Source organism: Hyla sarda, chromosome 2, assembly GCF_029499605.1.
Source record: "Hyla sarda isolate aHylSar1 chromosome 2, aHylSar1.hap1, whole genome shotgun sequence".
NCBI classification, from domain to species: domain Eukaryota; kingdom Metazoa; phylum Chordata; class Amphibia; order Anura; family Hylidae; genus Hyla; species Hyla sarda.
This window is the reverse complement of record NC_079190.1, coordinates 115,036,839-115,060,378: the sequence shown is the minus strand read 5'-3', so window position 1 is coordinate 115,060,378 and position 23,540 is coordinate 115,036,839. Positions and strand designations below refer to the sequence as shown.

At 41.4% G+C, this 23,540-nt stretch overlaps 2 protein-coding genes across 2 annotated transcripts; both read right to left on the bottom strand.

Moving 5' to 3' along the window:
• Positions 1-3,300: 3,300 nt before the first annotated feature.
• LOC130357702 (keratin, type II cytoskeletal cochleal-like) lies at positions 3,301-6,683 on the bottom strand. The gene is made up of 9 exons (XM_056560427.1): positions 6,273-6,683; positions 5,852-6,060; positions 5,250-5,310; positions 5,029-5,124; positions 4,782-4,946; positions 4,558-4,683; positions 4,255-4,475; positions 3,881-3,909; positions 3,301-3,449 (listed from the first exon to the last, which is right to left on the bottom strand). The coding sequence occupies exons 1-9, from the start codon at positions 6,681-6,683 to the stop codon at positions 3,301-3,303; spliced, it is 1,467 nt and encodes a 488-aa protein (XP_056416402.1).
• Positions 6,684-9,996: 3,313 nt separating this feature from the next.
• On the bottom strand, positions 9,997-13,369 carry LOC130357701 (keratin, type II cytoskeletal cochleal-like). The gene is made up of 9 exons (XM_056560426.1): positions 12,959-13,369; positions 12,547-12,755; positions 11,946-12,006; positions 11,725-11,820; positions 11,478-11,642; positions 11,254-11,379; positions 10,951-11,171; positions 10,577-10,605; positions 9,997-10,145 (listed from the first exon to the last, which is right to left on the bottom strand). The coding sequence occupies exons 1-9, from the start codon at positions 13,367-13,369 to the stop codon at positions 9,997-9,999; spliced, it is 1,467 nt and encodes a 488-aa protein (XP_056416401.1).
• Positions 13,370-23,540: the final 10,171 nt, after the last annotated feature.

Sequence of the window (23,540 nt, the reverse complement as noted above, 5' to 3'; positions counted from 1 at the left end):
GATGGATCTTCTCACAATACAAATAGGAAGAGAATGTGAAATGCTCAGAAGTTTCCACTGACTGCTTCTTCTACATCTGTTACCTTGTGCTTTTATACTCAAACTGGGTGTTTCCAATCTCTATACACTCAGTTACAATTGTAGCATCATCTGCTTTTATAGAAATCATATAAGCTACAAGCCTGTATTATCAAAACTCAAGTAATGTTTTAATATATAATGATGAAAGGAATTGTCTCATAGCAAGCTAGTTATTTCACTTTATTACCTTTAGAGAAATGTTTTATTGATGCCTATCATTTATTCGAAAAGCGATATTGGTACAAAGTTCTTATGAAATAAGACAACAATCAGTTGCCATATAAAAAGGCAGTGAAAAATGTGGTCTACTTCTTACTTAATAATTACCACCTACATACAGGAGAAGTATTAGCTAGCTGATTAGTGGGGGTAAAGACAATACACAGCCAATGGAGAGGTGGGGCTTTATTTTAAAGGAGGGCAGCCACATTTTTCTACTGCTAAACAACCTATGAACCTAAAAATGTTAAGGAGATGGAATAATTTGATTAGAAATAAAGCACACATAAAGTCATCATTAAAGTGACCACTTATAAAATATCTTGTGTCTTGCTTATTGAGTCATGCCTCCACTGATTTTATGTTCACTCTTTATTTATTTTTATATTTGGTTCTAAAGCACAGAGTGGGTGAGCAGTCAACCATTTTTGGGTGACTGTTGATCATCCTACAAATTAGTTGTGACCATATCTTATTAAATCTATCTCTAATATCAGAGATAAGGTAAATCACTGCATGCAAATATCAATAAATTGACACAGTATTACATCAAAATGATTCAGTGCCTATACCTAAATCAATAGTTACAATATAAATCTTTTTTGAATACTTTTGAAAAATGCAATGTTAAATCCTAATACTGAATATATGTAATATATACATACGTTTGGCAATAATTAGATATTTGATATTAGATAAAAACACAGGTTACAAATAGAGATGGGTCGAGTCAAGTCTGGCTCGCTGCACTTTCAAACATTGCTGGGTTTGGCTTACATGAACCTGGCAATGGCAGTAATGGCGGGGTACTCACAGCAGACTCCTCCGACGGGATCTCGCCCACGAGCCCCAGGTTCTGTGGTGAGGGGACAATCTCACCGGTGATGCACCTACAGGTGTCCTTGCGCTCTCCGCTGGAGGAGTCTCTGGCCAATCGTCAGGCAGTGGGGGAAGATTGCAGGCCCCCTCTTCGTCTAATGACAACCGCTGCAGACGGTCAGCAAGCTCTTCAAAAAGTTGGGCTGTGACTGCCACAACTTTCCGTGTTTCCGGTGCCATTTTGCTAACTTCACCACGTGGAACGCTGCTCTCCTCCATATCTGTACTCTCCGGCTCTCCGTGCAGACTGAAGAGGTCGCTGTGTGTGGCGTCTCTTATAGTGGGCTTCTCTAAAATGGCGCCCGGCAGGAAGGACACTATCGGTGCAGCCCTGACTTCCGGTCCCTCCAGAAATGACTCCTGTATCTCTGAGTTCCCTTTCGGCTGCGACACTGCAACTTGGTGGCCACGCCCAGGGGCGGGGCATGGCGCAGCGCAGGCTTTCTTCGCGCGCTTCTCCGGCAGCAGTTCGCCTCCGCCTGTGCCGACCGGACCAAAGGATCGCAGCATGAACTCATTGTGCAGTTTACACATCTTAGTTGTAACTGAATTTTCGCCTCCCCCTTACTTTTCTCTTGGCCCCCTTGTATGGTGCACCACAAGCACCGTTCCTGTACACAGCAACACGGTTTACAGCACATGAATAAAGTTTTTTTTCTGGGGGGGAATACACTTTCACTAATGGCGACTGTAGTAGGCACACACCCGTATCCTGTTTGTGATGCCAAAAAGGCTTTGTGGTAGCCCTTGGGGGATGTATGGTAGTTGGGGTGTTGTTTCGGTAAATAAGGGGTTAATATTAAACCTATAGTTCGTGACACTAGGCTGAGGACTAGTATGCTGAGGTAATTCTCCGGCCTATCGCCGCACTTCCCAGTAACGATAGGTGCATAGACAAAATGACTGAAGGTCCACAAGGTACTTGAACTTGAACAAACTTTACTGAAAGGCTTGCAGTACACCCAATGCACAATAACAGTCTCTGAAATACAGTCTCTATATAGTGCAATGACTGACAGTTGTTGCGGACCTTGACTTTTAGATACAGTCTCTGAATTTAGGGAATATTTGCAGATCCGTTCGGATTTAGGGGATAGATAAGGTCCGGCGATCATGCAGAGTGCCTAGGGATTGACACACTCTCAATTTAAAATCGATCAGCCATTGCCGCAAGGCTCGGGCCTAACTCACTGCGGGAGATAGCTGTATAGATCCTTCCTCGTCAGGAGCGCAGGAGCAAAGAAAGAGCAATGGCCGCCGCTCCCTTATATGGGCAGGGCCGTTTTTGATTAGTCCCAGTAACTGTCACCGTTACAAGGAGTGATGGGTAGCATACGTCACAGGGACCTCCAAAGTTCCTAAAGCAGAAACCATAGAGTTTTCCTGATCATGTGACCCGCAGGTCCTGCTACGCTGTATACAGGTAATTAACTATTTATAGACATTGATATCATCATATTTACATGCATCCTAAATAAACTATTAGCTCAATAACTATCTATATGAGAGGTGACCAGGGGTGAACTAGACAATGGGGACCCCGATGTCCAAGGACTCTGGCTAAGGGGACCCACATGCACAGGTACCGGATAGGATACGGTACCGGGACACCACTTTGGCTACAATAGAAAAGCATAAAAATGCTAATTTCAAGGATGATTTTTCATTCATTGTATAGGTTCCTTTTATGTGCTTTATGACGGATGGACTGAGTCATTTAAAAGGACCAGAGCAACTTATGAGACATTGTTTTAATAAAACAAAGGATGGGACATGGCTACTGCTTGATTCTTATTCTGGTGATGATTATAATCAGATCCATTACTTTATGGCAATATATCACTGTGTGAATTGTATTATAAGTTTCCATTTCTTACTATCAGATCCTTCACTAGAAGTTTATAATATTAGGAACCAAGAATGACATGAATATAAGTTTTGCAGTCAGCTCAGTTTATTGAAGGCAGCATAGACAAGTGAAAAGGAATCCTTTGAATTAAGGTGAAACTATTGTATTAAAATCAAATTCCTTTAAGCACAGTGACAAAGCATACATTAATATATTTAGTATCATGACATCCAGTGGGTATTGATGTTCGGTCTGTAGTCTACCATTTCACTTCAGCAATGGTGGCTGTGGCCAGAGTGGTGTTTGCTGGAGACATGGCTGCTGGATATATGTCCCCCTTTATGGTGGTGATGAGAATGGTGATGTCCACCCTGGTGGCCTCCTGAATGGTGTTTGCCTCCAGTACTTGAATGTAGAACAGCTGTAAAGTAGTGGAAATCAATTTGATTACAGAAAATATATACAGTAGTTTAATTAAAAATATTTATAATATTAGATATCAATGCAGGAATTGGAAGATACAAGTGACTGCCTTCTACTGGTTGTTCACATACATTTGCCATGTCAGATAGAAAAGGAATGGCAAAGAGTTGCATTGCTTGCATTGGTAGGTGCTAGGAGGGTAGTGTGTGACTGTCAAATGATTGCATATGTGGCCACCATGTCTCATCATTTGGGAAGTGTGAACAGTGGAGTAGTAGAACCGCATTTACCATACTGGTGAATGTCCCAGAAAGAAGAGGAATGTAGTACATGGACAACAAAAGCTTACACAATTCTATTCTTTATACTATTGATACCTTCTTAAGGGATACAAAGATTAAAAATGGCAAACATACTGCTTATACTTACATATATTTACAGAGCTGTTACTTCCCATCCTGAAACAGAACACAATGATTGTAACATTTGTGTTGTATAACCATGATTTTTGTGTTATGGTTTTACTGTCTTACAAACATATTTCTGTTATCTTTATGCTCAGTTTGATACACAATGATTAATTTTGCTATTTTAATATTTTGACAACTTATGCCTATATATATATATAATTTTCAATGTTTGGATAAAGAATTGAACATGTATATTAAGATAATCTGTTTATTGTTATTTTGAGTCTTTTTGGCTATTAGCTTTATCCATTCCTATGGGTTGGGGACAGTATGAATTTTGTTATTATCTTGTGACTAGTTGTGATAGTTATGTCTCCAGAAGGGCTTATTCACCTGCATTCCTCTCCCTCCAGCATCTTTTTATAGGTGACGATCTCAATATCCAGAGCCAGTTTGACATTCATCAGCTCCTGGTATTCCCTCATCTGGCGGGCCATGTCCTGCTTGGCCCTCTGTAGAGAAGCTTCTAGTTCAGCCAATTTACTCTTGGCATCCCGGACAGCAGCTTCTCCACGTTCCTCAGCCTCATTGATGGCATTTTCCAGTGCAGCACGCTGTAAATACATTAGGAATTACTATTTCTTTACGTAATTTTAGATAAGAATTTTGTTTTTGGTTGACGTTTATGATGCTCACCTGGGATTTAGCACACTCAATTTCTCCTTTAAGTCTCTGGACTGTTTGGTTGAGTCTAGAGATCTCATCTCTGCTGTTTTGTAGATCACTTCCATTTCTTCCGGCTGCCATACGCAGCTCATCAAACTACAGGTCCAATAAATAGTCAGAAATTAATGATTACTGTTTACAAAGAGATATGCAGATATACAGATATGTGTTTAATGCCCATGGTTTACACTTACCCTTGACTGGTACATGGCCTCAGCCTCAGCTCTGCTTCTGTTAGCAATGTCTTCATACTGAGCTCTGACCTCAGAGATGATACTGTCCAGGTCCAGGTCTCGGCTGTTGTCCATAGACACAACTACTGAAGTGTCTGAGATCTGAGCCTGGAGCTGACCGATCTCCTAAAATATAAATAACTAAATTATTATATGACAGAATTCATATAGTATTTAATAAAAAATGAATTATATATTGTGTTATTACAGCATCATATAGAGTCCTTAGGAAGTTGATCTCATCTGTGAGGGAGTCGACCTTGGACTGAAGTTCGGCTTTATTCATGAAGGCAGCATCAACATCCTAAAGAAAAAACATAATTCAGTGATATATTTTCTTAGCACATAATATTGTATCAAAATGTTTTATGTTATACTGAGACAAAGTAGTCTTCGCTTATAATAGTTGTTATACAATTTTATACTTACTCTCTTTATACTGACAAATTCATTCTCCGCTTCTGTGCGCCTATTCAATTCTTCTTCATAGCTATAAGAAATGTGTTATTGTTAACTTTTTTATTTTTTATGTTGTTTTAGTTATGTGCTTTTTTCACTTCTGCTGGCTATGAATTGATGTTGTATTTAACAATAAGTACAGTAACAAAGGGTGCAACTGGGCTCTGAGAAGGGCAAAAGGCTCCTATGGCACATAAGAAGACACCAGTATCCTAAACATGTAAAGTGGAGGTCCACTTAAAGTTTTCTTTATTTACTAATAAAGTATTTGGACCCATAATTTTTTTTTTTTTTTAAATAAAACATAATTTTTTTAATTGTCTAAACCCCACACACAAAAGCCTTGTGCCTATCTACTACTTATTTCTTTTAGGCCCCAACATAACATTCTTATAGGACAGAATATGATCATTTGCAATTAAAAGTATTCACAATAAAGGTGAATTAGAAAAAAAAAATACTTTCTGGGCAAAAAGCAAGCTCATATTCATTGTATTGTATGGGTCCGACAATAATAATACTCATTGTGAGAAGGAAAAGAGATTTAGAAATTAGACTTTCAATAGGCATACCTTCTTCTAAGGTCTTCAGCGGTTCCTTCCATGTTGGTTCTCTCTGAATCTAGACGACCCCTCTCACATTCCAGGTTCTCCAGTTGTCTCCTAAGGTTACTGATAAAAGCCTCAAACAAAGGCTCAATCTGACCACTGGCTGTTCTCTGTTGTTGTAGAAGACCCCACTTGGTCTCCAGCATCTTATTCTGCTGTTCCAGAAATCTCACCTGAAAATAAGATCCACATTGTGTTAAGTATTAACCCAGTATAAAGCCTCCTCTAAATGACAGGAGGACACCTGTGTGCCATACATTTTAGCCATTGACTACTTAAAGACTTTTCTTACTCTTTAACACATATGTATATATATATATATATATATATATATATATATATATATATATATATATATATATATACATATATTGACAAATCTTACCTTGTCAATAAATGAAGCAAACTTGTTGTTGAGACCTTTAATTTGGTTTTTCTCGTCATTTCTAACTCTTTGGATGTTGGTGTCTATCTCTAAGTTGAGAGGAGCCAGAAGGCCTTCATTTATAGTCACAGGAGTGATACCTCCACATCCAGACTGTCCCACAAAACCACCACTAATTCTTCCAGATCCATGTCCACTTTTATGAAAACTTCCGAATGAGATCTTATGGCCCTTGGATTCAATGCTATGGGCGCTTGTGCTGCTAAAGCAATGTTGTTTCTTGTGTCCATGTCCTGTGTGCTTAGAAGAATGGGATAAGATGTTGTGTGAGCTGGAGTGTTTAGGTAAAGCAACAGAACAGGAGCTAAAGTGCTTGTGTCCAGAAGAGGCGAGGATGGAGTGATGAGACATGATGGATCTTCTCACAATACAAATAGGAAGAGGATGTGAAATGCTCAGAAGTTTCCACTGACTGCTTCTTCTACATCTGTTACCTTGTGCTTTTATACTCAAACTGGGTGTTTCCAATCTCTATACACTCAGTTACAATTGTAGCATCATCTGCTTTTATAGAAATCATATAAGCTACAAGCCTGTATTATCAAAACTCAAGTAACGTTTTAATATATAATGATGAAAGGAATTGTCTCATAGCAAGCTAGTTATTTCACTTTATTACCTTTAGAGAAATGTTTTATTGATGCCTATCATTTATTCGAAAAGCGATATTGGTATAAAGTTCTTATGAAATAAGACAACAATCAGTTGCCATATAAAAAGGCAGTGAAAAATGTGGTCTACTTCTTACTTAATAATTACCACCTACATACAGGAGAAGTATTAGCTAGCTGATTAGTGGGGGTTAAGACAATACACAGCCAATGGAGAGGTGGGGCTTTATTTTAAAGGAGGGCAGCCACATTTTTCTACTGCTAAACAACCCATGAACCTAAAAATGTTAAGGAGATGGAATAATTTGATTTGAAATAAAGCACACATAAAGTCATCATTAAAGTGACCACTTATAAAATATCTTGTGTCTTGCTTATTGTGTCATGCCTCTACTGATTTTATGTTCACTCTTTATTTATGTAAATTGGATTGGTTCTAAAGCACAGAGTGGGTGAGCAGTCACCCATTTTTGGGTGACTGTTGATCATCCTACAAATTAGTTGTGACCATATCTTATTAAATCTATCTCTAATATCGGAGATAAGGTAAATCACTGCATGCAAATATCAATAAATTGACACAGGATTACATCAAAATGATTCAGTGCCTATACATAAATCAATAGTTACAATATAAATCTTTTTTCGAATACTTTTGAGAAATTCAATGTTTAATCCTAATAATGAATATATGTAATATATACATACGTTTGGCAATAATTAGATATTTCATATTAGATGAAAACACAGGTTACAAATAGAGATGGGTCGAGTCAAGTCTGGCTCGCTGCACTTTCAAACATTGCTGGGTTTGGCTTACATGAACCTGGCAATGGCAGTAATGGCGGGGTACTCACAGCAGACTCCTCCGACGGGATCTCGCCCACGAGCCCCAGGTTCTGTGGTGAGGGCACAGTCTCACCGGTGATGCACCTACAGGTGTCCTTGTGCTCTCCGCTGGAGGTGTCTCTGGCCAATCGTCAGGCAGTGGGGGAAGATTGCAGGCCCCCTCTTCGTCTAATGACAACCGCTGCAGACGTTCAGCAAGCTCTTGAAAAAGTTGGGCTCTGACTGCCACAACTTTCCGTGTTTCCGGTGCCATTTTGCTAACTTCACCACGTGGAACGCTGCTCTCCGCCATATCTGTACACTCCGGCTCTCCGTGCAGACTGAAGAGTTCGCTGTGTGTGGCGTCTCTTATAGTGGGCTTCTCTAAAATGGCGCCCGGCAGGAAGGACACTATCGGTGCAGCCCTGACTTCCGGTCCCTCCAGAAATGACTCCTGTATCTCTGAGTTCCCTTTCGGCTGCGACACTGCAACTTGGTGGTCACGCCCAGGGGCGGGGCATGGCACAGCGCAGGCTTTCTTCGCGCGCTTCTCCGGCAACAGTTCGCCTCCGCCTGTGCCGACCAGACCAAAGCACCGCAGCATGAACTCATTGCGCAGTTTACACATCTTAGTTGTAACAGAATTTTCGCCTCCCCCTTACTTTTCTCTTGGCCCTCTTGTATGGTGCACCACAAGCACCGTTCCTGTACACAGCAACACGGTTTACAGCACATGAATAAAGTTCTTTTTCTGGGGGGGAATACACTTTCACTAATGGCGACTGTAGTAGGCACACAACCATATCCTGTTCGTGACGCCAAAAAGGCTTTGTGGTAGCCCTTGGGGGATGTATGGTAGTTGGGGTGTTGTTTCGGTAAATAAGGGGTTAATGTTAAACCTATAGTTCGTGACACCAGGCTGAGGGCTAGTATGCTGAGGTAATTCTCCGGCCTATCGCCGCACTTCCCAGTAACGATAGGTGCATGGACAAAATGACTGAAGGTCCGCAAGGTACTTGAATTTGAACAAACTTTACTGAAAGGCTTGCAGTACATCCAATGCACAATAACAGTCTCAGGAATACAGTCTCTATATAGTGCAATGACTGACAGTTGTTGCGGACCTTGACTTTTAGATACAGTCTCTGAATTTAGGGAATATTTGCAGATCCGTTCGGATTTAGGGGATAGATAAGGTCCGGCGATCATGCAGAGTGCCTAGGGATTGACACACTCTCAATTTAAAATCGATCAGCCGTTGCCGCAAGGCTCGGGCCTAACTCACTGCGGGAGATAGCTGTATAGATCCTTCCTCCTCAGGAGCGCAGGAGCAAAGAGAGAGAGAGCAATGGCCGCCGCTCCCTTATATGGGCAGGGGCAGGGCCGTTTTTGATTGGTCCCAGTAACAGTCACCGTTACAAGGAGTGATGGGTAGCATACGTCACAGGGACCTCCAAAGGTCCTAAAGCAGAAACCATAGAGTTTTCCTGATCACGTGACCCGCAGGTCCTGCTACGCTGTATACAGGTAATTAACTATTTATAGACATTGATATCATCATATTTACATGCATCCTAAATAAACTATTAGCTCAATAACTATCTATATGAGAGGTGACCAGGGGTGAACTAGACAATGGGGACCCCAACGTCCAAGGCCTCTGGCTAAGGGGACCCACACGCAAAGGTACCGGATAGGATACGGTACCGGGACACCACATTGGCTACAATAGAAAAGTATAAAAATGCTAATTTCAAGGATGATTTTTCATTCAATGTATAGGTTCCTTAGATGTGCTTCATAACGGATGGACTGAGTCATTTAAAAGGACCAGAGCAACTTATGAGACATTGTTTTAATAAAACAAAGGATGGGACATGGCTACTGCTTGATTCTTATTCTGGTGATGATTATAATCAGATCCATTACTTTATGGCAATATATCACTGTGTGAATTGTATTATAAGTTTCCATTTCTTAGTATCAGATCCTTCACTAGAAGTTTATAATATTAGGAACCAAGAATGACATGACTATAAGTTTTGCAGTCAGCTCAGTTTATTGAAGGCAGCATAGACAAGTGAAAAGGAATCCTTTGAATTAAGGTGAAACTATTGTATTAAAATCAAATTCCTTTAAGCACAGTGACAAAGCATACATTAATATATTTAGTATCAGGACATCAAGTGGGTATTGATGTTTGGTCTGTAGTCTACCATTTCACTTCAGCAATGGTGGCTGTGGCCAGAGTGGTGTTTGCTGGAGACATGGCTGCTGGATATATGTCCCCCTTTATGGTGGTGATGAGAAAGGTGATGTCCACCCTGGTGGCCTCCTGAATGGTGTTTGCCTCCAGTACTTGAATGTAGAACAGCTGTAAAGTAGTGGAAATCAATTTGATTACAGAAAATATATACAGTAGTTTAATTAAAAATATTTATAATATTAGATATCAATGCAGGAATTGGAAGATACAAGTGACTGCCTTCTACTGGTTGTTCACATACATTTGCCATGTCAGATAGAAAAGGAATGGCAAAGAGTGGCATTGCTGGCATTGATAGGTGCTAGGAGGGTAGTGTGTGACTGTCAGATGATTGCATATGTGGCCACCATGTCTCATTATTTGGGAAGTGTGAACAGTGGAGTAGTAGAACCGCATTTAGCATACTGGTGAATGTCCCAGAAAGAAGAGGAATGTAGTACATGGACAACAAAAGCTTACACAATTCTATTCTATATACTATTGATACTTTCTTAAGGGATACAAAGTTTAAATATTGCAAACATACTGCATATACTTACATATATTTACAGAGCTGTTACTTCCCATCCTGAAACAGAACACAATGATTGTAACATTTGTGTTGTATAACCATGATTTTTGTGTTATGGTTTTACTGTCTTACAAATATATTTATGTTATCTTTATGCTCAGTTTGATACACAATGATTAATTTTGCTATTTTAATATTTTGACAACTTATGCCTATATATATATATAATTTTCAATGTTTGGATAAAAAATTGAACATGTATATTAAGATAATCTGTTTATTGTTATTTTGAGTCTTTTTGGCTATTAGCTTTATCCATTCCTATGGGTTGGGGGCAGTATGAATTTTGTTATTATCTTGTGACTAGTTGTGATAGTTATGTCTCCAGAAGGGCTTATTCACCTGCATTCCTCTCCCTCCAGCATCTTCTTATAGGTGGCGATCTCAATATCCAGAGCCAGTTTGACATTCATCAGCTCCTGGTATTCCCTCATCTGGCGGGCCATGTCCTGCTTGGCCCTCTGTAGAGAAGCTTCTAGTTCAGCCAATTTACTCTTGGCATCTCGGACAGCAGCTTCTCCACGTTCCTCAGCCTCATTGATGGCATTTTCCAGTGCAGCACGCTGTAAATACATTAGGAATTACTATTACTTCACGTAATTTTAGATAAGAATTTTGTCTTTGGTTGACGTTTATGATGCTCACCTGGGATTTAGCACACTCAATTTCTCCTTTAAGTCTCTGGACTGTTTGGTTGAGTCTAGAGATCTCATCTCTGCTGTTTTGTAGATCACTTCCATTTCTTCCGGCTGCCATACGCAGCTCATCAAACTACAGGTCCAATAAATAGTCAGAAATTAATGATTACTGTTTACAAAGAGATATGCAGATATACAGATATGTGTTTAATGCCCATGGTTTACACTTACCCTTGACTGGTACATGGCCTCAGCCTCAGCTCTGCTTCTGTTAGCAATGTCTTCATACTGAGCTCTGACCTCAGAGATGATACTGTCCAGGTCCAGGTCTCGGCTGTTGTCCATAGACACAACTACTGAAGTGTCTGAGATCTGAGCCTGGAGCTGACCGATCTCCTAAAATATAAATAACTAAATTATTATATGACAGAATTCATATAGTATTTAATAAAAAATGAATTACATATTGTGTTATTACAGCGTCATATAGAGTCCTTAGGAAGTTGATCTCATCTGTGAGGGAGTCGACCTTGGACTGAAGTTCGGCTTTATTCATGAAGGCAGCATCAACATCCTAAAGAAAAAACTTAATTCAGTGATATATTTTCTTAGCACATAATATTGTATCAAAATGTTTTATGTTATACTGAGACAAAGTAGTCTCCGCTTATAATAGTTGTTATACAATTTTATACTTACTCTCTTTATACTGACAAATTCATTCTCCGCTGCTGTGCGCCTATTCAATTCTTCTTCATAGCTATAAGAAATGTGTTATTGATTATTTTTTAATTTTTTATGTTGTTTTAGTTATGTGCTTTTTTCCCCTCTGCTGGCTCTGAATTGATGTTGTATTTAACAATAAGTACAGTGACAGAGGGTGCAACTGGGCTCTGAGAAGGGCAAAAGGCTCCCATGGCACATAAGAAGACACCAGTATCATAAACATGTAAAGTGGAGGTCCACTTAAAGTTTTCTTTATTTACTAATAAAGTATTTGGACCCATAATTATTATTTTTTTTTTAAATAAAACATAATTTTTTTAATTGTCTAAACCCCACACACAAAAGCCTTGTGCCTATCTACTACTTCTTTCTTTTAGGCCCCAACATAACATTCTTATAGGACAGAATATGATCATTTGCAATTAAAAGTATTCACAATAAATGTGAATTAGAAAAAAAAAAAATTCTGGGCAAAAAGCAAGATCATATTCATTGTATTGTATGGGTCCGACAATAATAATACTTATTGTGAAAAGGAAAAGAGATTTAGAAATTAGACTTTCAATAGGCATACCTTCTTCTAAGGTCTTCAGCGGTTCCTTCCATATTGGTTCTCTCTGAATCTAGATGACCCCTCTCACATTCCAGGTTCTCCAGTTGTCTCCTAAGGTTACTGATAAAAGCCTCAAACAAAGGCTCAATCTGACCACTGGCTGTTCTCTGTTGTTGTAGAAGACCCCACTTGGTCTCCAGCATCTTATTCTGCTGTTCCAGAAATCTCACCTGAAAATAAGATCCACATTGTGTTGGTATTGACCCAGTATAGAGCCTCCTCTAAATGACAGGAGGACACCTGTGTGCCATAAATTTTAGCCATTCACTACTTAAAGACTTTTCTTACACTTTAACAAATATATATGTATATATATATATATATATATATATATATATATATATATATATATATATATATAGACAAATCTTACCTTGTCAATAAATGAAGCAAACTTGTTGTTGAGTCCTTTAATTTGGTTTTTCTCGTCATTTCTAACTCTTTGGATGTTGGTGTCTATCTCTAAGTTGAGAGGAGCCAGAAGGCCTTCATTTATAGTCACATGAGTGATACCTCCACATCCAGACTGTCCCACAAAACCACCACTAATTCCTCCAGATCCATGTCCACTTTTATGAAAACTTCCGAATGAGATCTTATGGCCCTTGGATCCAATGCTATGGGCACTTGTGCTGCTAAAGCAATGTTGTTTCTTGTGTCCATGTCCTGTGTGCTTAGAAGAATGGGATAAGATGCTGTGTGAGCTGGAGTGTTTAGGTAAAGCAACAGAACAGGAGCTAAAGTGCTTGTGTCCAGAAGAGGCAAGGATGGAGTGATGAGACATGATGGATCTTCTCACAATACAAATAGGAAGAGGATGTGAAATGCTCAGAAGTTTCCACTGACTGCTTCTTCTACATCTGTTACCGTGCACTTTTATACTCAAACTGGGTGTTACCAATCTCTATACACTCAGTTACAATTGTAGCATCATCTGCTTTTATAGAAATCATATAAGCTACAAGCCTGTATTATCAAAACTCAAGTAACGTTTTAATATATAATGATGAAAGGAATTGTCTCATAGCAAGCTAGTTATTTCACTTTATTACCTTTAGAGAAATGTTTTATTGATGCCTATCATTTATTCAAAAAGCGATATTGGTACAAAGTTCTTATGAAATAAGACAACAATCAGTTGCCATATAAAAAGGCAGTGGAAAATGTGGTCTACTTCTTACTTAATAATTACCACCTACATACAGGAGAAGTATAAGCTAGCTGATTAGTGGGGGTAAAGACAATACACAGCCAATGGAGAGGTGGGGCTTTATTTTAAAGGAGGGCAGCCACATTTTTCTACTGCTAAACAACCCATGAACCTAAAAATGTTAAGGAGATGGAATAATTTGATTAGAAATAAAGCACACATAAAGTCATCATTAAAGTGAACACTTATAAAATATCTTGTGTCTTGCTTATTGTGTCATGCCTCTACTGATTTTATGTTCACTCTTTATTTATGTAAAATTGGATTGGTTCTAAAGCACAGAGTGGGTGAGCAGTCACCCATTTTTGAGTGACTGTTGATCATCCTACAAATTAGTTGTGACCATATCTTAGTAAATCTATCTCTAATATCGGAGATAAGGTAAATCACTGCATGCAAATATCGATAAATTGACACAGGATTACATCAAAATAATTCAGTGCCTATACCAAAATGAATAGTTACAATATAAATCTTTTTTCGAATACTTTTGAAAAATTCAATGTTAAATCCCAATACTGTATATATGTAATATATACATACGTTTGGCAATAATTAGATTTTTTTTTTTTTTTGCACTCTAAAGATTTTTTAGTAAAAACACAGGTTACAAATAGAGATGGGTCGAGTCAAGTCTGGCTCGCTGCACTTTTAAACATTGCTGGGTTTGGCTTACATGAACCTGGCAATGGCAGTAATGGCATCAAAAAGGATGAGGATCACATGGCATTCTGGCACCTTTATGAAAGGAGGAAGTATTGGGAACACTGATATGATGTCAGCATAGCCCAATCCATGCAAAGATTCATGTATCACACAGCTTCCAGACCAATAGGACACAGCACAGGGGTAGGTTAAAGAGGCTAATAAAGCCCCATGAACTGCATTGCAGCTGCCATTTTGGAGAGAGAAAGATGAGGGCATTAGGGAAGGACTATTGATCTCATAAAGCCTCTAAATATCCTATAGAATTGAAATGCAAGCATTAATCATGAGTGGGCTAACCTCACACAGTTACCTCCCATCACCTACAGTGCTGCTGTGTACAAGTGGTGCACTACAAATCCCTGCCAGCCTATAAAATCGATCACAGAGCTATCTATAAAAGCAGAGTCAAGCATTGATCAGTGGGCTAACCTCAGACAGTGACCTGATGTTTTGACATGTAGAAGTATAAAGTTAAAAGCATTGAGTTAAATGTGTCATAGCCATCTAGGTGTCAGTTTCAGGTATTTTTTGTGTTTAATCAAATATAGTATTTCAACCTGATTCTAAAGTAACTACTCAATTAAAATCATTGAGAGTGAAAATTGACAATTAGGTGAATGACAAATCAACCTAAAAACATAAAAATAACCATCATATCAAATCATTAAAAATAAAAAAAAAATAAGTCTGGTAAAGGAATTGTTCTACAGGGTAACAAACAGTTGGTGGCACTACCAGCACCATTACAGGTAGCAGCAGCAGTAAGGTGCCTTGGAGTAGTAGTAGCAGCCAGATCAGCAAACAAAAGTTCTCAATGTTTTCCAGGGGTTGTGTGATTTTGACAGATATAACAGCCCTTGTGGACTTATTGACTCCTTCGAGGTCTTCTCAGGAGTAGAAAGAAGAGTCTGAAGATATTAGGTTGAGTCAGGGGTCATTGAATTCCTCATCGTCTACAGTTACATGACACAAAGGAAATGTCCTTCCTAGACAATCTGTTCCATTATCTCCGCCTTTGCTTCACACCATAGTGCTAAGCAGAAGGATAGCCTTTTGCCAACAGGAGCAGTTGTGTGAGGACAGTCAACCTTTAAAGTCTGTTGCAGAGGAGGTGGAAGCAGTGGCTGAGCTTAGCACTAGTGGGACTGGTGGTGGTAGATGTGGTGTGGATACTGTAAGGCTTCATAGTGGAAAAACTGAGGGGGAGCAAGGAGCCCATGATCAGACATCAAACGTTTATACAGAGACGAGTGGCAGGGACGATGGGGAGGAGTTTGAGTAGTGTTGGACAGGATGTGGAAACCAGGTGAGGAGGAGGTGACATGTTCAGAGCAGGAGGGCAGTGGTAGTGTCAGTGAAGAAGAGCGTAGCAGAGATTGGAGAACACAGGTAAAATGTAATAGTCGTAGGCCCGTCAGGTGACTGCCACGCTGCTGCATCAGTGCCCCCCCCCCAAAAAAAAAAAAAAATAAAAAAAATAAAAAAAAATATATATATATATATATATATATATATATATATATATATATATATCTATATAACTTTCCAGAGAAAGAGCACAGTCAGGTGGTGGCATACCTGTCCAGTATTCTTCCGTTGAAAATTATCATTATCAAGGTTACAGGTTTACGTAGTACTGTACATATAGAATCTATGACATTTTGCATTGCTATTTCAGTACACATGTAGCGTGGGGATGAACAAGGCCATATAGGAACATAGAGTGTTCCTATACTCTCACTACTTATTGCATATTAAGCCAACCCACAATGGAGGAGATTTCCATTCATAATAAACCATATAAGTATATTTATGAACAGTCAATGATAGAAGATACATCCCCAATAAGGATAAACATTCCTTCTTTTTACAGGAGACCCCTTCAATTATCATAAACATGCCCATAATTGTAGCATAAGTTTAAAGACCAAAGGGGAGATTTATCACAACCTGTCCAGAGGAAAAGTTTCTGAGTTGCCCATAGTAACCAATCAAATAACTTGTTTCAATTTTGAAAAGGCCTTTGAAAATTGAAGGAAGCGATCTGATTGGTTGCTTTGGGCAACTCGGCAACTTTTTGCTCTGACAGGTTTTGGTAAATTTCCCACCAAGTCTCCAAGAGACATACACACAGATGGATGAAGAAGGAGAAAAATTAAGGCTTTGAGAAGCTGAGTCACAGATGGCCAACTTAAGGGACACTAGGAGATGGATCCACCATGCTGGGTGGAGTACCTAGGCCATATATTTTAAAGAAATCCCTGCTGGTGAGATAAGACTAAAAGGACACAAGCCTATGTAACGCTCCATAAATGATTAACTTATGCAAAGGACTGCCATTTTATGAAGATTTATTGTTGTATGTACCATCTGCCATGATGTCATCACTATAAATGTCTGCTTTTTTTATACAAACAAAGTGCTCTGGAAATTCCCTCTATGATCAGACCTGAGTATATTCACGTATACGGTACTTTTTAACAATGTTACGGTGGACACTTGGAGTAGCAACTGTGATCAGGGCTAATACATATTGTTAGGATTCGGCAGGCTGGATGTGGATCCTCTGTGTCAGCGAGGGATTGGCGTGGACCGTGTCGGTGGACCGGTTCAAGGTTGCTACTGGTATTCACCAGAGCCCGCCGCAAAGCGGGATGGTCTTGCTGCGGCGGTAGCAACCAGGTGGTATCCACCGGCAATGGCTCAACCTCGCTGACTGCTGAGAAGGCGTGGAACAGTAGGTCTAGACAGAGGCAAGGTCAGACGTAGCAGAAGGTCGGGGCAGGCGGCAAGGTTCGTAGTCAATGGATATAGCAAGAGGTCAGGAACACATTTATGGCAAACACAATAAACGCTTTCTCCAGGCACAATGGCAACAAGATCCGGCAAGGAAGCGAAAGGGAAGTGAGGTTAAATAGACAGGGAGCAGGTGGAGGCTAATTAGACAGATTGGGCCAGGCACCAATCATTGGTGCACTGGCCCTTTAAATCTTAGAGAGTTGGCGTGCGCGCGCCCTAAGGAGCGAAGCCGCGCGCGCCAGGACATGACAGCCGTGGACCGGGACAGGTAAGTGACTTGGGATGTGATTCGCGAGCGGGCACGTCCTGCTATGCGAATCACATCCCCGCCGGCAGTGTCAGTGCAGCGCTCCTGGTCAGGGGGTCTGACCGGGGCGCTGCAGAGAGAGGAACGCTGCGAGCGCTCCGGGGAGGAGCAGGGACCCGCAGCGCTCGGCGTAACAGTACCCCCCCCCTTAGGTCTCCCCCTCTTTTTGTCCGGATGTCGCTCCACATGGGACGAGGACAATGGGAACGATTGTAGAGTCTCCTTCTGGAGGACAGAGAAGTCCTGGGTATGCTCATCAACGGCAGGCAGTTCAGAAGGAGTGGGAATGGGGAGGGGGGGCAGAGGGTAAAGCTTGGCACGGGGCAGAGTGTTACCAGGACGGGGGCTATGAGGAGGCACGGCATAGTCCTGATAGGCATTGGGGAGACCAGGTATAGGAGGAGACACTGAGGTTTGACAGACGGGACTGGGAGCAGACGTGAGGCATTTTTTGTGGCAAGAAGCACCCCAGCTCTTGATCTCCCCAGTGGTCCAGTCAAGGGTAGGAGGCGTTGGAGCCATGGCAGACCGAGGAGGACTTCAGAGGTGCAGTTGGGCAAAACAAAAAGTTACATTTTTTCGTGATGCCGTCCAATGCTCATGAGCAGGGGTTCTGTGCGGTAACGCACAGAGCAGTCCAATTTTACTCCGTTGACCGAGGAAATGTAGAGCGGCTTGGCGAGACGGGTCACAGGGATGTTGAACTTATTAACAAAAGAGGCCAAAATAAAATTTCCCGCAGAACCAGAGTCCAAGAAGGCCACAGCTGAGAAGGAGGAGTTGGCAGAAGGAGAAATTTGTACGGGCACAGTGAGACGTGGAGAAGCAGACTTCAGACCAATAGACGCCACTCCCACGTAAGCTGGGTGCGTGTGTGCGTTTCCCAGACGTGGAGGACGAATAGGGCAATCCACCAAGAAATGTTCGGTACTAGCGCAGTACAGACATAAATTTTTATCTCTGCGGCGAGTCCTCTGTTCATGGGTCAGGCGAGACCGATCCACTTGCATAGCCTCCTCAGCGGGAGACACAGGGGTAGATTGCAAAGGATACTGTGAGAGAGGTGCCCAGAGATCAAGGTCTTTTTCCTGGCGGAGCACCTGGTGTCTTTCAGAAAAACGCATGTCAATGCGGGTGGCCAAATGGATAAGTTCATGCAGGCTGGCAGGAATTTCTCGTGCGGCCAGCACATCTTTGATGTTCCTGGATAGACCTTTTTTAAAGGTCGCGCAGAGGGCCTCGTTGTTCCAAGATAATTCAGAGGCGAGGGTACGAAATTGGATGGCATATTCGCCTACCGAAGAATTTCTTTGGACCAGGTTCAGCAAGGCAGTTTCGGCAGAAGAAGCTCGGGCTGGTTCCTCGAAGACACTGCGAACCTCAGCGAAGAAGGACTGTACAGTGGCGGTGACAGGATCATCGCGATGCCAGAGCGGTGTGGCCCATGACAGGGCCTTCCCAGACAGGAGACTAACCACGAAAGCCACCTTCGACCGTTCTGTAGGAAATTGGCGCGACAACATCTCCAAATGTAGGGAACATTGTGACAGGAAACCACGGCAGAGTCTAGAGTCCCCATCAAATTTGTCCGGCAGAGACAAGCGGAGGCTAGGAGCGGCCGCTCGCTGCGGAGGAGGTGCAGGAGCCGGCGGAGGAGATGGTTGCTGCTGTAGCTGTGACTGAAGTTGCTGTAGCATGGCGGTCAAGTGCGACAGCTGGTTACCTTGTTGGGCGATCAGTCGGGATTGCTGGGCGACCACCGTGGATATGTCAGCAAGACATGGCAGCGGCACCTCAGCGGGATCCATGGCCAGATCTACTGTTAGGATTCGGCAGGCTGGATGTGAATCCTCTGTGTCAGCGAGGGATTGGCGTGGACCGTGTCGGTGGACCGGTTCTAGGTTGCTACTGGTATTCACCAGAGCCCGCCGCAAAGCGGGATGGTCTTGCTGCGGCGGTAGCAACCAGGTGGTATCCACCGGCAATGGCTCAACCTCGCTGACTGCTGAGAAGGCGTGGAACAGTAGGACTAGACAGAGGCAAGGTCAGACGTAGCAGAAGGTCGGGGTAGGCGGCAAGGTTCGTAGTCAATGGATATAGCAAAAGGTCAGGAACACAGTTATGGCAAACACAATAAACGCTTTCTCCAGGCACAATGGCAACAAGATCCGGCAGGGAAGCGAAGGGGAAGTGAGGTTAAATAGACAGGGAGCAGGTGGAGGCTAATTAGACAGATTGGGCCAGGCACCAATCATTGGTGCACTGGCCCTTTAAATCTTAGAGAGCTGGCGTGCGCGCGCCCTAAGGAGCGGAGCCGCGCGCGCCAGGACGTGACAGCCGGGGACCGGGACAGGTAAGTGACTTGGGATGCGATTCGCGAGTGGGCGGGTGCATCCCCAAACAAGGAAGGGTGTAGCTTACCCTCGTCCCCCCCCCCCATCCTTTCATCAAAGCAAAGTCAAGTGCTGCCATGCTGTATTACATCTGCAGACCCTAGGCAAGAAAAACCACACAGCAGAGTATTTGCTGTCCTGCTTGCAACACTTTGTCTAGGTGACATGAAACACTTTTTTGTATGGCACGTGCTAAATCTTGTTTTCAACATGGAGAAACTCAACATTACACACATTGGACCGCAAGTATAAGCAGTGAAGGACTTTGTAATGCAGCAGACACATTGAGGCATTGGCAGCTGAGGCATTGACAACTAATTAGAGACACCAGTTGCCATTTTGAAGAGGCAACAAGATTTTTCAGCAAGGACAAAAGTGAAATTAGTGATATTATGCTGCTGATATTTCTTCTGGAGAAAACGCTCCCGGAGATGGCAGCAGTATGGATCTTTAAGGGTGCGTTCACACGTGTGTATTTTTGCTGCAGATCTGCAGCAGATTTCCTACTGCAGATTTTGCTGCCCATTGAATTCAATGGGCTGCAAAATATGCTAAAGCAAATCTGCAGCAGATCTGCAGCAGAAAATACACACATGTGAACGCACCCTAAGATAAGATTTGTTGAAGGGATAGGGGACAGGAAACTTTAGAAAAGCTGTAGAAGAATAATGAACTGTATGCTTTCTTGCTTGCGCAGTAACATGTAGCCACAATATTAGACCATTGATATAAAGCCAGAATGGGGAATTTTTTTTTCTCCTTCTTCTTATTTTTTATAAGGAGAAACTACTCAGCCAGCTTGCCAAAGCTTTTGAGCACCAAACATATGCCAAATGGTGAAGCTTCTACAACTACCACCAGTCCACCACAAACTGCGGTAAGCTGGATACTACAACCAGTGCACCACAAACTGATGCATGCTGCTTATTACAACCCCCAGCTGTCGGCCACTGCCTTTTGACATTAGCTACTACAACTCCAACCATTCCTCCTCCTCCTGCTGTGCTCGGGCTTTTACAGCGGCCACCAGTTGACCACATACTTCTGTACGCTGAAAACTACAACTCCCACCAGTTCCCACCTCCGGCTGTATGCTGGTTTCTACAACACAACCAGTCTTCCAATGCCTGCTCTCCTGTCCGCTGCCTACTACAACTTTCACCAGTCCTCCACTTCCTGCTGTCTGCTGGTACTACTACTCCCACCTATACCCCACTGCCTACAGTCCTCTGAGTACTAAATCTCACACCAGTCCACTACCTCCTGTTGCAGACCGGCTACTACTAATCCTATTTGTCCACCACCTCCTTCTGTAAGATGACTAGTACGAATTCCAGCAGTCTGCCACTGCATGCTGTCCTGTCCACTGCCTACTTCAATTCCTGCAAGTCCCCTGTAAGATGACTACTACGAATTCCAGCAGTCTGCAACTGCATGCTGTCCTGTCCACTGCCTACTTCAATTCCTGCAAGTCCCCCGCTTCCTGCTGGCTACTACAACTCACACTAGTCCACCACTACCTGCGGTATGCTGGCTACTATAGCCCCCACCTGTCCGTAACCTCCTGCTTTTCACTGGTTACTACAACTCCCTTATCTCTAGTTACAGATTTCCCTACTCTCATCCCATCATGTCCCCCGCCGGAAGCGAGTAATTGTCATAAAAAAGTTTGGCCCCACTTTTTCTGAAATGTAAGACTACTTTAGGTGGAGGGGAATCCAAACAATGCCATCCTTTTTATTTCCCTTCTCTCCATTTCAGGTTCATTCCTTCCCATTTTATATCTAATCCTCTCCATTTAAGTTTATTTAATGAGTATAAAATGAATAAAGCAACTATGAGACATTGTTTTAATAAAATAGAGGATGAAAGAGATATGGATACTAGTTGAATCTTGTTGTATGGACACTTTGATGTGGGCCTAAGAGTTTGTATCCTGATGATAATTATTAATCAGATCCACAGGTTTTAATTAGTTCATTACCTTCATTACTGCAGAAAATTGTAAAACTTTTCCAAAAACTGCCCCTTTGAGGAGAAGGGAGAAGTGTTTTGGTTCTTCATACATAAACCCTTTAAGGACATGGCCCATTTGCACCTTAACCTTCTAAGAACGATGGACATAAATTAATGTCCTGATTCCCTGGTACTTCACTCATCAGGATGTACATTTACATCCCGTACGTGCACAGCAGGTCCAAACTGCTATTAGCAGCTGTGGACCCCAGAGTAATAGCAGTCATCAGAGTGATCGCAGAATCCAAAGCTTTAAGGGGGCTATGTATAGCTCATCGAACCACTCTCAGCACGGCTGCGGGGGTCAGATGAGCTAAGATGGCAGCTGGAGGTCCTGCCACTCTCAGGGAATATTTTTTTCTGCTCTGCCTTCTAACAGAGAAGAAGATCACTTATTGATCAGTGCTACGTCTGTTTATAGCACTATTCAGTATTAGCAATCAAAAATTGTTATAAATAGAGTGATTAAAAGATTGCTATTTTAACAGTGTTTAAAAAAATTACATAATATGCAAACATGGTACTGATAACACTACATATTATGGTGCAAAATATTGGCCCTCAAACAGCCCCATATATGGAAAAATGAGAAAGTTATAGGTTGTCAAAAACAGGTTATTTTAAACAAAACGTACGTTTTTTGTTCGATAATAGAAAAGCATGTAACTCAAACTTTTTTTTTAAAACAAAATAAGTACATTTAAAATTGGGATAAGATGCTGGGAGAGCTGGAGAGTTTAGGTAAAGCAACAGAACAGGAGCTGAAGTGCTTGTGTCCAGAAGAAGCGAGGATGGAGTTATAAGACATGATGGATCTTCTCACAATACAAATTGGAAGTGGATGTGAAATGCTCAGAAGTTTCCACAGACTGCTTCTTCTACATCTGTTACCTTGTGCTTTTATACTCAAACTGGGTGTTACCAATCTCTATACACTCAGTTACAATTGTAGCATCATCTGCTTTTATAGAAATCATATAAGCAACAAGCCTGTATTATCAAAACTCAAGTAACGTTCTAATATATAATGATGAAAGGAATAGTGTCACAGAGAGTTTATTGTTTCACTTAATTAACTTTATAAAAAAAAAAATTCAAGAAGATATCTGGCTAAATTTTAAAAATAGTTCTAAGTATCTCAGTGGATTTAGTATGATACTGGCCAGAGCTTTGGATCTATACTGACTTTGTGTGTGATTGCCCAGAGCCATGTATCTATACCGATTTAGTGTGATACTACCCAGAATATTGTATCTAAGCCTATTCAGTATGATACTACCTACAACATTGCATCTAAGCCATGTATCTAAGCTGATTAAAAAATATGTCTCTTGATAGCATTGCACTAAATGGGCTCATAAATAGTGTTGGGGGCGAATATTCGCATTTCAAATTTTTATCGCGAATATCGCAAATTCGCAAATATTGCGAATATATTTGCTATAAATATACGAAATTGCGAATATTCACTTTTTTCGCCCGCATATACGCATATGTGAATATTTGCATATTCCTTCTTTTC

What these genes read in the sequence shown, in the direction of transcription:
- LOC130357702 (XM_056560427.1), bottom strand. Translation starts at nt 6,683, where the DNA reads ATGTCTCATCACTCCATCCTCGCCTCTTCTGGACACAAGCACTTTAGC. An exon ending in GCTGAAGACCTTAGAAGAAG is followed by an intron (nt 5,311 to 5,851) that starts GTATGCCTATTG and finishes CATTTCTTATAG; the next exon opens with CTATGAAGAAGAATTGAATA. An exon ending in TAACAGCTCTGTAAATATAT is followed by an intron (nt 3,450 to 3,880) that starts GTAAGTATAAGC and finishes ACTACTTTACAG; the next exon opens with CTGTTCTACATTCAAGTACT.
- LOC130357701 (XM_056560426.1), bottom strand. Translation starts at nt 13,369, where the DNA reads ATGTCTCATCACTCCATCCTTGCCTCTTCTGGACACAAGCACTTTAGC. An exon ending in GCTGAAGACCTTAGAAGAAG is followed by an intron (nt 12,007 to 12,546) that starts GTATGCCTATTG and finishes CATTTCTTATAG; the next exon opens with CTATGAAGAAGAATTGAATA. An exon ending in AGGCCATGTACCAGTCAAGG is followed by an intron (nt 11,380 to 11,477) that starts GTAAGTGTAAAC and finishes TTGGACCTGTAG; the next exon opens with TTTGATGAGCTGCGTATGGC.